Here is a 14,046-nt window from a genome sequence, read left to right on the forward strand (position 1 = left end):
CAGTGGCCTCTCCCATTGAGGAGCACGGGCTCCAGGCGCTTGCTTCAGTGGTTGTGGCTCGTGGGCTCTAGAGCGCAGGCTCAGTAGTTGTGGCGCATGGGCTTAGCTGCTCTGTGGCATGCGGGATCCTCCCGGCCCAGGGTTCGAACCCGTGTCCCCTGCACTGGCAGGCGGATTCTCAACCACTGCGCCACCAGGGAAGCCCTGCATTTTTTACAGGGTGGTCAGTGAAAGCTTCTCTGAGAAGGTAACATTTACTTAAAGACCCAACAGAGACAGGGGATGTGGAAAAGCATTCCAGACAGAGGGCACAGTAATTTCAAAAGCCTTGAGTGTATTTGGGGAACATCCTGTGTCTAAAGAACTGCTAGGACCCCTGTGACCAAGGCTGGGGAGCAACTGGAGAGTAAGTGGGTGGAGATTAGTTCAGTGTCAGGCTGATGCTGAAGACTTTGGTTCTTACTGTAAAAGAGATGGAATGCTTTGGAGGATTGCAAGGAGGGTGACAGGAGCTGACCTATGTTAAAAAAAGAAAGAAAGAAAAGCCCACAATAGAGGCAGTGAAGAAAAGTTAAGAGAAAGTAAACAACGTTAACTGGACTAGAACATGGTTCAGAGTAATTCAGGTATAAGTTCAAATTTTTATTTATCTTGAACAACTTGTGTCAGAAACCATTTTGCTTATCCTACTGTGAAGACATAAGAAAGAGCTTACTGGAGGGTTCTTATTAAGTAACATTCTTTCCAAAAGGGTCTCTGAATTTTTTTTTTTTTAAGCAGCGTATCTATGTAAGACTGTGCCATATAAGTACATTCACCAAATCCTGTGAGATCTAAAAGTAAATTTGATTCAGGGGTTGTGAGGTAGCTTTTATTACTAGAGAGAAATTTTCCTAAATGTCAGTATATAGTGCTAGTGTGGAAACAGTTGTTGCTTTCCTCAAATAAGTAAATAAATTTTATCTTATTTTACTTCCAGAATAAAGTTTTACATTCAATAAAAGGTATCCTTCAGCCTTTTGATTTTGGTCTTTTTTCTTGTGAATTGGTGGCTCTAATAAAGGCAGAGTTCTTTACTTACTTGTGGTAAATTCTGTGAACCATTTATGCTAAGACATGTCAGACCAGCTACTGGGAAATGACAGCCCTGTATCTGGCTGTCCATTACATGAACATGTAATAACTCATTTATATTCGAATAGTAGGTATACCTTCAACACCAGATAAGGTATTTTCCAGGTCAGTTATATCCTCTCTTGTTTATTCATAGATTCCTATCTAGGATGGATACTTTTCATTGAGTCTAAAGAATCTCTTGTGAACCAGCTCTTTAGTTTTAGACATAAATCCTTTCAGATCAAGAACAGAAACCTCCTATGTGGATTACTGCTGTATATTCTGTGATAAACTGGCATTGACTTTGAAGGAAGAAAATTTTATTTTTGGAAGCAGGATTTTTAAATTAATTCTTTTGAATTCTCATCAAGCTCCAAAGAATAAGCATTCTTGGAGACTTTATGGAGTGCCTCATGTATGCCAGTACATGGTAGTATTGTTATACTAAAGGTAATACTTTGGTACCTTTGATAGCACTAATGGGCATTATTACCTTCATTTTCACAAGAGGATGCTGAGGCCCATAGAGGGTATGTGACTTGCTCAAAGTCATTTAGCAAATAACTGTGGAAGTCAAATTGGTACCCAAGTCTGGGTGACCTCGCAGTCCATGCCATCTTCTCAAAGCGGCTCACTAGTGAAGGCAGAAATCAACATGACATGTTCCCTCAGATGAGTTTTATTTCTCCAGGGTCTCATTTCTGAATCTGTTATTTCCCTTAGCTCTGTTTGGACCTTAACAGTCCTGTGCAAAGTAGAACACAGGTCTTTCTGGTATCACTTTGTAGCTCCATTACTATGCATTTTGTGTGGCTTTTTAAATGTAGTGATTATTCATTATTAACCAAGCTCCTAAATTCCAATATGATCATATTCTTTTTTTTTTTTTGTGGTACGCGGGCCTCTCCCGTTGTGGAGCACAGGCTCCGGATGCGCAGGCTCAGTGGCCATGGCTCACGGGCCCAGCCGCTCCGCGGCATGTGGGATCTTCCTGGACCGGGGCACGAACCCGTGTCCCCTGCATCGGCAGGCGGACTCTCAACCACTGCGCCACCAGGGAAACCCAGATCATTCATTTTATTTCCACTTTAATAAGGTGGATTTTTTGTTTTAATAGATCACACTTAAGACTTTTTCCTGAAATTATGAAGTATCAGTTTGCAAATAAAATCACAAACCAGTGATATTTAAAGAGTATATAATATTATGATATGCATCATGTTTTTTTATTTGTACCTAAGGGTCTAAAAAGTCATCATTATTGATTTATAGGAGAACTGATTAAGGAACATTCAGCCAGCTCTGTGATAACATTGGAATTTTTATTGCAGAACTACTGTGTTGACTCCATATCATATCTTAGGTGCTCTCATGATCGCTTAAAATTATCCTGGTCTAAATTTCATATAAAACTTGGGGGGAAAAGTGTTTGAAAGGGTAATGTCATCAAATGCTTAAATCTTAATTTAATTAATTAATTAAATCATATATTAATTTTTCCTCTCTCCATTTGTGTTTTTTTCCCTAGGAGAAAAATTCAAAGTGGAAACAAAGACCATTGCTGTTGACTTTGCATCAGAAGATATTTATGATAAAATTAAAACAAGCTTGGCAGGTCTTGAAATTGGTGTTTTAGGTTTGTATCTTTTTCATGTTTCCAGATTCTTCTTGCATTTATTGACTAGGACTTTCTTTTTGGATGTTAGGTGTTCAGTTGGTGAAATGACTAGTGAGAAGAAAATTGTCTTGTTAATACAAGTGATCATTAGATGATAGGGATCTATATACACTTGAATCTTTATGTTTTGGGTTGTGTTTTAATGATGATTCTACAATTTAGGTTGTTTTCCCTGCCTGCTTTATTTCCAGTCTCTCATTCTCTCTGTATATACTTAGATATAGCTATATCATAATAATCCTTTGTGGTGGGTAATGCCGACCCATTTTTACAGCTGAGGAAATAAAGGCTTAGAGGGGTCTCAGCCTTTTGTTCAGTATTACCTCCTCCCCAACAAGGAGCCTTTTTAGACATTATTTTCCCCTAGTCTACCCTCCCATGAGACTTTAATACCACAGATCCACTGTGTATCTTGTTTATGTGCTGTATGTATATCTCTTCTTTATATATAAAAAGGATAAGAGCTCACACCATACCCCGGAATCAATTTTTGTTCCCTTGGGGGGAGAGGTATCACCCCAATTGAGAAGACGTGGCTCAGAGAGATGAGTGACTTGCCCAAGCTGCCGTAGAGACTGAGTACTGCGCGTGGGATTTAGCCACTGTTTGTTTTCTCTGAGTCTCCTACTTCCTTGTGTTACACCTCAGCTACCTTATTGCCAAAAATCAATGCTTCTGCTGAGATGTGGAAGTATTGATCCTTGTTATGGAAAAGATTCACCAGATTTTGAGGAAAAGAAAAAAAAAACAGGCTTCAGAAAGTCACCCAGCATTCTCTGACTCATTTCTAGAAAGAAAAAGGGCATCTAGTCCAGAAAAATGTCACTTCTTCACTAAATCTCTTTATCCCACTGCCTAAATTGGTGGGAACCTGGTAATTGCCATTGTTTTCTTTATTGGACTATAAAAGGAGGAACAACGAAGAGAAAATACTTTTAAAAAATGTTTCTTAACCTTTCTTTAGTCACGACCCCACCTTTCTTCCTCATACTATAAAAGAATGGTCTCATATAATTTCTTGAAAAGGCAATTAAAAAAAAGTTAGCCCTACATAGTGCCATTGGACCTGGGGTTAACCCTGGCTTTGATGTGTTATCTTTTCAGCTCCTGCCTGGTCCATATCATACATCACCACACCCCACCTACCCTCACAGCTATTCCCATACTTATAGGAGAGCCAGTAGCAAAAGATGAATGAACACACAGGTCTAATTTTTGCTTTGTTCTTCTCTAATACATACATTACTCGGAGTCTTTCACAAGCTCTTCTTCCTTTAGCTTAACCTAAAACACAGCTAACATCTGTAAAATTCTCAACTTTTAAAAAATTCCAAGTCAGTAGTAGCTGTAACTTCCTAGTTAGGATAGACACCGCCATAGTCCATCCAAACCCCTTTCAAACTAGTCGTGGACTGGAGAGTGAAGGCTGGCTTAGGCAAGGAGGGGGATCAAGGATCCCTAATGAGAGGAGACTTATTTTGAACTTGTGTTCTTGGAGAATAACTTTGTTTCAGGAGTGGTTCAGTTAATCACAGTTGTTCTTAGCTTTGTATAAATTTCAGCTGCTTTTCACTGGGTAACTCTGAAACTATAGCTACTCTGAGACTATGCCATTGAAAATGGAAGATGTCAGGCATCAGGTTTGCTGCTGGGCTGGAGGGTTATAAAAGGCACTCTTCAGCTGTTCTTTCCTGACCCAGTACATAGAAAGTCTGCAGTGTGATTTTATGCACAATAGATAGATCTGTTAAAGATGAGGGTACATTGATATTTAGACCTAAGGGTTGATATTTTCCTGGGCCACATATGCTAATGGAACCACTGCTTTGTAGTCCAGCCCCTTAGTAAATTGCAACCTGTGAGTCGGCAGTTTACATCCCTTTTTATTCATTCATTCATTCATTCATTCATTCGTCAGTCAATGAACTGGAGATACAACAATGAACAGGAAAGCGCCTGGCTTTATGGAGTATAATGTTCTAAAGGGAAAGACAGCCCTAATCAAAAATAGTTACTTGTGGGCTAAGTGTTGAGATGGGGAGGGCAGGGTGTAATAAGAGGGTAAAAGGGATGATGGAGTTGATATGGGGAGAAATAATGGTGACTTGGCCTAGCCAGTGTTAGGAAAAAGGACGATTCCAGAAATACTGAGGGAGTAGAGGAAGCAGGACTCTACTTGTGAGAGATTGTAAGAGAACTCATGATGACCTTCAGGTTTCTGGCTTGAACATCTGTGTCAATAGTGCCATCTAATAAAATGGGGAATCCTGGAGGAGGACCCTTTTTGGGAATGAGGATCATTTAAGTTTGGGGTTCCTCTAGGATGTCCAAGTGGGGTTGTTAAGTCGATAGTGGACATATGGATCTAGGTTTTGGTAGAGCTCCTAAATAGAGATAGAGTTTGGAGGTAAGTCATCTCTGTGTAGTAATCTCACTGAAGAAAGGAAACGAGCTAATCCAAGGAGAATGGAGAGAAGGTAAAGAGAAAACTGGGGACAGAGCTCTCTGTTATCAAAGGCTGCCTGGAACGTATAGTGTGAAGGAGGGATAATTTTTTGCACAAGTTCAGCACTGTCCACTGGAAATATAATGCAAACCACACATTTAATTTGAACATTTCTAGTAGCCACATTTTTAAAAAGCAAAAAGGAACAAATGAACTAATTTTTATAATGTATTTTATTTTAACCCACTATATCCAAAATATTATCACTAACATGTAATCCACATAAAGTTTTTTGAAACATTTTCTATTCTTTTTCTCATACCAAATCCTCAAGTCTAGGATGTATTTTACATTTATAACATATCTCAGTTCGGACTAGCTACCTTTTAAGTGTTCAGTAGCCACATGTGCCTAGTGATGGATATCTAGCTCTAGTTCATCTTGGCTGTCTGTCATCCTCAGTTTGTGCGGGAGAGCCATAAATATAACTTCTAGGTTTTTCTTGTGCTTTAACATAGCTTTCAACCAGGGGCAATTTTGCAGCGTCTGGCAATGTCCAGAGACATTTCTGTTTGTCGCTAATTGAGGGGGGGAGGAGGAGGAAGTTCTACTGGCCCCTGGTGGGTACAGGGCGGGGATGCTGCTAAACATCCCTCAGTGCACAGGACAGACTCCCACAGCAAAGAATGATCAGTCTAAAATCTCAACAGTGCTGAGGTTGAGAAACCCTGCTTTGAAGTTATATTGTAATTAAATAGTTCTGATTGAATACTTATGGAGAGACACACACACATACACAGACAACTTAATTTTTGATTTCTAGGTTGGTTACAGATCAATAATAAAAATAATTATAGCTAATGTTTACATACTCCTTTAAAGTTTATAGCAGCACTTTCACATACATTATACTATTAATTGGCTATACATTTTGTTTTCTTTCTACTCTACCAGAACTGTCTCCTTAATCATAAGCTTTGTATAATTATATTGACATTTATTAGCAGATATCTTATATTGCATTGTAATTTTAATTTGTCAAGATTTTTGAGGAAACTATTAAAACACCTTTATGAGCTAAATTTTATCTTATTGCTAGGTCATATTTCAACTCAAATCTTACATTTCTTTCTCTAGTATGGGTATAACCCTCTAGAACTTGAGGGAGGCGTCTGGTGTTGATGTTTTCTTTTTTTGTTTTGTTTTGTTTTGTTTTGTTTTTTGCGGTACGCGGGCCTCTCACTGTTGTGGCCTCTCCCATTGCAGAGCACAGGCTCTGGACACGCAGGCTCAGCGGCCATGGCTCACTGGCCTAGCCGCTCCGCAGCATGTAGGATCCTCCCGGACTGGGGCATGAACCCATGTCCCCTGCATTGGCAGGCAGACTCTCAACCACTGTACCACCAGGGAAGCCCCGATGTTTTCTTTTTTTTTTCTATGATTACCTGGGCCTATAGCCCCTTCACTTTCTTTCTTCCCTTTTTCCTCCCCATCTATCTAATAAATAATCTTATTTATTCTCCTTCCTCGGAACTCTGCTTAATGTCAGTCTCACCTTTATAACATTCCCTAAAAAAACAAACATGTACATTGATTTCTAGTAAGATTTAGCAATCCATATTAAGTCACAGGAAAGAATTTTGTCTACCGAGTATTAATGAAACCAGTAATGATAAAAAGAAATAAAAATCACCAAGGTACATTCCATTTGTTTGAATAGCACTAACCACTAAAGTATAGTCAGTGCTTAATAAAGAAAATTAATATTTTCAGAATTACAAAGGAAAATGCCAAAGCTATTGGTTCTGAAGGAAACATTGTTTTCAATAAGATAAGCAGAAAGAAAATGGCCATGAATTGTGTGAATTTGTGCTGAAAGGTCACCATCACTTGATAAGACTATAAACGCGTAAGGTTGAGACAATGAATTCTTAACTCTGGTGTGTAAAATAAGTAAGCATCTGCCGTCTTCTCTCAGGCAAAGGCCAAGAAACACAGATTTGAGAAAACTTAAAATACTTGAGCTATTTAGAGAAAATGACATCAGTGCTGCTTTCAATAAGCAAACAATTAGTTAACAAAATATGACTGCTATAATGCTCACTTGATTCCTCAAGAGAGACTCTCGTGTGTGTTCCAGATTGGTTTGGAGGGCTTCATACAATACATCGCAGGAGGCGTAAGTTACCAAGGCCAGGGGAGTAGCCTTGCATTTAGAAATATGCCACAGAGAATACTTTTTTCAAATTTCACTATGATTTTTTTAACTTTTAAAAAGTGGCATTCTTTATTCTAGAGGTAAAAATAGAAAGGTCCTCCTGGAAAAAGATAGTTACTTGTTTTGTGATTCATTAAAAAAAAAAATCAACCATAGCTTTATTCAAGCTTTTAATTCATACTAGACCAAGAATTTCCCTATGCCAAATGCTGTGAAGGTCCTCTCCACCCATACTATCATTTTTTTTTTAACTTATTTATTTATTTTATTTTTGGCTGCCTTGGGTCTTTGTTGCTGTGCGTGGCCTTTTCTCTAGTTGCAGTGAGCGGGGGCTACTCTTCGTTGCGGCGCGCGGGCTTCTCATTGGGTGGCTTCTCTTGTTGCAGAGCACAGGCTCTAGGCACGTGGGCTTCAGTAGTTGTGGCTCGCGGGCTCTAGAGCACAGACTTAGTAGTTGTGGCGCATGGGCATAGTTGCTCCGCGGCATGTGGCATCTTTCCGGACAAGGGCTTGAACCTGAGTCACCTGTATTGGCAGGCGGATTCTTAACCACTGTGCCACCAGGGAAGCCCATACTATCATTATTTATGTAACTTGTAGAGTCAAGAGAATCAGTTGGTACAGGGTGACAACCTGTGATGGCTTAGTGTCTTAGGCCTATTTATTACCCATCAACTTTTTCCTGTCTCTACACAGTGCCCATAATTTTATTAGGAAGGATCATTTAAATAACAACCATATGTATAGATAATAAAAGTCAGTTGATTGCAAAGAGTCATTGATTGCAAAATCTGGAATAGACCTTTTTATTCTCTTTTCTTCCTATGCCCTTCATAAATGAATAATTGTTCTATTAATGTATTTGGTGGGTTATTTTTAAATTGGTATCCTTCCCTTCTCAGCTGAATGCAAAAATACCTCTTGATTATCCTTGCCTAAGCAACCTTATGGATTATGGGAAATACTTGGGAAGCATTTGTGTTCTGTTTTTCTCCCCTACAACCTAGTATTTCCCTGAATGTTCTGAGATGGAGAATAGTTGAGTGTTGGGAATAAGTATCGTAAAAGATAGTTTGAGCAGAGATTAATTATACTCAGGTTCAAGCCCTTGTCAACTCTATAACTGTTTATACTTAATTTTCAAAGCTTTTAAACAAAAGACCCAAGAGTATTTTTAGCTACTTGGGGAAAAGGACCAGTGATCTTCAAAATGGCAAACTCCCAGGTAATTAATTTGGCTGGGATCCAGAGATGGCTTCCTTATAGTTCAGTGTCAAAGAAAGAGGAAGTAGATGCCTAGGAGAGGGAGCCGCAAGCCTACAGCAACTGGGTTGAGGAAAACTTTTCTAGGAACCCTGGGAAGGAAGAAATCTTGAGCGCACCAGAAAGTTATGTGGCTTTCCAGTCCCAATTGATGAAGGAAGTTACAAGTAGAAGAGTCTTGCTTCTTCAGAGGGTTTAAAAATATGTAACGCTACAGATTATCTTCTTGCCCATTTCAGGAACTTTACTAATTAGAAATTAGTTTTAAATTGCCTTCTTTTGAAATGTAAATATCTCTGAAAGGGCAATGACATCTTCATTTACATCTTATTGGGATTAGTACATTCAGTTTACTCTCTCCTTGCTGGATCAGTCACCCTGAGGAAATGACTATTTTAGTTAACGAAAGACATGGAGAAATCATTTTGAAATGGAGAGGCTTAAAGAGGAAACTGTAGTGGTAGGTTGGCGATTAGTTGGGTGCTGAGAGGGGACGAAAAATAGTAGGGCAAAATAAAGTTAGTTGAGAGAGCACCAATGATAAGTGTTTGGAAATACCCTCCTTCCTTTTTTTTTTCCTGTAGTCCAGGTATAAAATGACTCAGGTTCAAGAAAGGACAGAGGCTATTATTCTAATGTATGTAGGAAAGGATTACAGGAACACGGTAGGATGATAGTTTGCAGAGAGGGTGGAGTTTCTCTGTTATTCCACGATATGATTTTCATGCCTTCTAGGGGTGAGGATACTTCCCAAAACTTCCCCCTTGATTAAGGAGACAGTTCTGGTAGAGTAGAAAGAAAACAAAATGTATGGCCTCTTCCCTTATTTCTTTTTCTTCTCTGATTGCTATGGCTAAAACTTCCAAAACTGTGTTGAATAATAGCAGTGAGAGTGGGCAACCTTGTCTTTTTCCTGATCTTAGGAAAATGGTTTCAGTTGTTCACCACTGAGGACGATGTTGGCTGTGGGTTTGTCATATACGGCCTTTATTATGTTGAGGTAAGTTTCCTCTATGCCTGCTTTCTGGAGGGTTTTTATCATAAATGGGTGTTGAATTTTGTCGAAAGCTTTTTCTGCATCTATTGAGATTATCATATGGTTTTTACCCTTCAGTTTCTTAATATGGTGTATCACATTGATTGATTTGCATATACTGAAGAATCCTTGCATTCCTGGGATACACCATGATCAAGTGGGGTTTGTGATCCTTTTAATGTGTTGTTAGATTCCATTTGCTAATATTTTGTTGAGGTTTTTTGTGTCTGTGTTCATCAGTGATATTGGCCTGTAGTTTTCTTTTTTGTGACATCTTTGTCTGGTTTTGGTATCAGGGTAATGGTGGCCTCGTAGAATGAGTTTGGGAGTGTTCCTCCCTCTGTGTTTGTGTTTCCTTATATTTTGGAAGAGTTTGAGAAGGGTAGGCATTAGCTCTTCTCTAAATGTTTGATAGAATTCGCCTGTGAAGCCATCTGGTCCTGGGCTTTTTGTTGGAAGATTTTTAATCACACTTTCAATTTCAGTGCTTGTAATTGGTCTGTTTATATTTTCTATTTCTTCCTGGTTCAGTCTCGGAAGGTTGTGCTTTTCTAAGAATCTGTCCATTTCTTCCAGGTTGTCCATTTTATTGGCATACAGTTGATTGTAGTAATCTCTCATGATCCTTTGTATTTCTGCAGTGTCAGTTGTTACTTCTCCTTTTTCACTTCTATTTCTGTTGATTTGAGTCTTCTCCCTTTTTTTCTTGATGAGTTTCGCTAAAGGTTTATCAATTTTGTTTATCTTCTCAAAGAACCAGCTTTTAGTTATGGATCTTTGCCATTGTTTCCTTCATTTCTTTTTCATTTATTTCTGCTCTGATCTTTATGATTTCTTTCCTTCTGCTAACTTTGGGTTTTTGTTGTTCTTCTTTCTCTAATTGCTTTAGGTGTAAGGTTAGATTGTTTATTTGAGATTTTTCTTGTTTCTAGAGGTAGGATTGTATTGCTACAGACTTGCCAGTTAGAACTTCTTTTGCTGCATCCCATAGGTTTTGGGTTGTCATGTTTTCATTTTCGTTTCTAGGTATCTTTTGATTTCCTCTTTGATTTCTTCAGTGATCTCTTGGTTATTTAGTAGCATATTGTTTAGCCTCCATGTGTTTGTATTTTTTACAGTTTTTTTGCTGTAATTGATATCTAGTCTCATATCGCTGTGGTTGGAAAAAATACTTGATACGATTTCAATTTTCTTAAGTTTACCAAGGCTTGATTTGTGACCAAAGATATGATCTATCCTGGAGAATGTTCCATGAGCACTTGAGAAGAAAGTATATTCTGTTGTTTGTGGATGGAATGTCCTATAAGTATCAATTAAGTCCATCTTGTTTGTGTCATTTAAAGCTTGTGTTTCCTTATTTATTTTCATTTTGGATGATCTGTCCATTGGTGAAAGTGGGGTGTTAAAGTCCCCTACTATTATTGTGTTACTGTCGATTTCCCCTTTTATGGCTGTTAGCATTTGCCTTATGTAGTGAGGTGCTCCTATGTTGGGTGCATAAATGTTTACAATTGTTATATCTTCTTCTCAGATTGAGCCCTTGATCACTATGTAGTGTCCTTCTTTGTCTCTTGTAGTAGACTTTATTTTAAAGTCTGTTTTGTCTGATATGAGAATTGCTACTCCAGCTTTCTTTTGATTTCCATTTGCATGGAATATCTTTTTCCACCCCCTCACTTTCAGTCTGTACGTGTCCCTAGGTCTGAAGTGGGTCTCTTGTAGACAGCATGTATACAGGTCTTGTTTTTGTATCCATTAAGCCACTCTGTGTCTTTTGGTTGGAGCATTTAATCCATTTACATTTATGGTAATTATTGATATGTATGTTCCTATTACCATTTTCTTAATTGTTTTGGGGTTTTTTTTTGTGTGGGTATTTTCCTTTTCTTGTGTTTCCTGCCTAGAGAAGTTCCTTTAGCATTTGTTGTAAAGCTGGTTTGGTGGTGTTGAATTCTCTTAGCTTTCGCTTCTCTGTAAAGGTTTTACTTTCTCCATCAAATCTGAATGAGATCCTTGCTGTGTAGAGTAATCTTGGTTGTACATTTTTCCCTTTCATCACTTTAAATATGTCCTTCCACTCCCTTCTGGCTTGCAGAGTTTCTGCTGCAAGATCAGCTGTTAACGTTTTGGGGATTCCCTTGTACGTTTTTTGTTGTTTTCCTTTGCTGCTTTTAATATTTTTTCTTTGTATTTAATTTTTGATAGTTTGATTAATATGTGTCTTGGCGTGTTTTTTCTTGGATTTATCCTGTATGAGGCTCTCTGTGCTTCCTGGACTTGATTGACTGTTTCCTTTCCCATATTAGGGAAGTTTTTGACTATAATCTCTTCAAATATTTTTCAGTCCCTTTCTTTTTCTCTTCTTCTTCTGGGACCCTTATAGTTCAAACGTTGGTGTGTTTAATGTTGTCCCAGAGGTCTCTGAGACTGTCCTCAATTCTTTTCATTCTTTTTTCTTTATCCTGCTCTGTGGTAGTTATTTCCACTATTTTATCTTCCAGGTCACTTATCCATTCTTCTGCCTCAGTTATTCTGCTATTGATTTCTTCTAGAGAATTTTTAATTTCATTTATTTTGTGTTCATCATTGTTTGTTTGCTCTTTAGTTCTTCTAGGTCCTAGCTAAACGTTTCTTGTATTTTCTCCATTCTATTTCCAATATTTTGGATCATCTTTACTATCATTACTCTGAATTGTTTTTCAGGTAGACTGCCTACTTCATCTTCATTTGTTTGGCCTGGTGGGTTTTTTCCTTGCTGCTTCATCTGCTCCGTATTTCTCTGTCTTCTCATTTTGCTTAACTTACTGTGTTTGGAGTCTCCTTTTTGCAGGCTACAGGTTCGTAGTTCCCGTTGTTTTCAGTGCCTGCCCCCAGTGGGTAAGGTTGGTTCAGTGGGTTGTGTAGGCTTCCTGGTGGAGGGGACTGGTGCCTGTGTTCTGGTGGATGAGGCTGGATCTTGTCTTTCTGGTGGGCAGGACCATGTCTGGTGGTGTGTTTTGGGGTGCCTGTAACCTTATTATGGTTTTAGGCAGCCTTTCTGCTAATGGGTGGGGTTGTGTTCCTGTCTTGCTAGTTGTTTGACATGGGGTATCCAGCAGTGGAGCTTGCTGGTTGTTGAGTGGAGCTAGGTCTTAGCGTTGAGACGGAGATCTCTGGGAGAGCTCTCACCGATTGATATTACATGGGGCGGAGAGGTCTCTGGTGGTCCAGTGTCCTGAATTCGGCTCTCCCACCTCCAAGGCTCAGGCCTGACACCCAGCCGGAGCATCAAGACCCTGTCAGCCACACAGCCTGGTACGTGGGGAGTTTCTTGCCTTTTGGGAAGTCTGAGGTCTTCTGCCAGCGTTCAGTAGGTGTTCTGTGAGAGCTGTTCCACATGTAAATGTATTTTTTTTTCTTTTTTGCGGTACGCAGGCCTCTCACTGCTGTGGCCTCTCCCATTGCGGAGCACAGGCTCCAGATGCGCAGGCTCAGTGGCCATGGCTCATGGGTCCAGCTGCTCCGCAGCATGTGGGATCTTCCCGGACTGGGGCACGAACCCGGGTCCGCTGCATTGGCAGGCGGACTCTCAACCACTGCGCCACCAGGGAAGCCCTGTCGATGTATTTTTGATGTATCTGTGGGGAGGAAGGTGATCTCCATGCCTTACTCCTCTGCCATCCTGAAGGTCCTCCTTCTTTCCTATTTGTTGATTGATTCATCAGTCAGTCATACACTAACCCAATCAAGAAGTATAATTCCAGGGCTTCCCTGGTGGCGCAGTGGTTGAGAATCTGCCTGCCAATGCAGGGGACACGGGTTCAAGCCCTGGTCTGGGAAGATCCCACATGCCGCGGAGCAACTAGGCCCGTGAGCCACAATTACTGAGCTTGCACGTCTGGAGCCTGTGCTCCGCAACAAGAGAGGCTGCGATAGTGAGAGGCCCGCGCACCATGATGTAGAGTGGCCCCCGCTTGTCACAACTAGAGAAAGCCCTCGCACAGAAACGAAGACCCAAAACAGCCATAAATAAATAAACTAATTAAAAAAAAAAAGAAGTATAATTCCAGAGATATAGCAGTAAGCAAAACTGATATTGTTTTTGGTTTCATAGAAGATAGCCAGTGAACAAGTAGTTAGGAATGTGTTGCATTTAATGACAGGGTATGTTACGAAGGAAGCTAAGAGGATTGGAGATGATTTCTCTGAGAAAGTAATATTTAAGTTGAGACCTGAATGCTGATTGACCCTGGGAGAAGAGATGTTTCCCAGTAGAAGAAACAGTATGTACAAAACAGTATGTACTCTGA

The 14,046-nt window shown here is 39.6% G+C and overlaps 1 protein-coding gene across 1 annotated transcript in view; it reads left to right on the forward strand.

The window, feature by feature from the left end:
• HSD17B12 (hydroxysteroid 17-beta dehydrogenase 12) overlaps nucleotides 1-14,046 on the forward strand; it is a 163,248-nt gene that overhangs the window by 99,676 nt on the left and 49,526 nt on the right. Inside the window, exon 4 of the mRNA XM_032640295.1 lies at nucleotides 2,645-2,752. Coding sequence (XP_032496186.1) covers nucleotides 2,645-2,752 — 108 coding nt within the window. The remainder of the gene's footprint in view (nucleotides 1-2,644; nucleotides 2,753-14,046) is intronic.

This window comes from Phocoena sinus, chromosome 8 (genome assembly GCF_008692025.1).
Source record: "Phocoena sinus isolate mPhoSin1 chromosome 8, mPhoSin1.pri, whole genome shotgun sequence".
NCBI lineage: Eukaryota > Metazoa > Chordata > Mammalia > Artiodactyla > Phocoenidae > Phocoena > Phocoena sinus.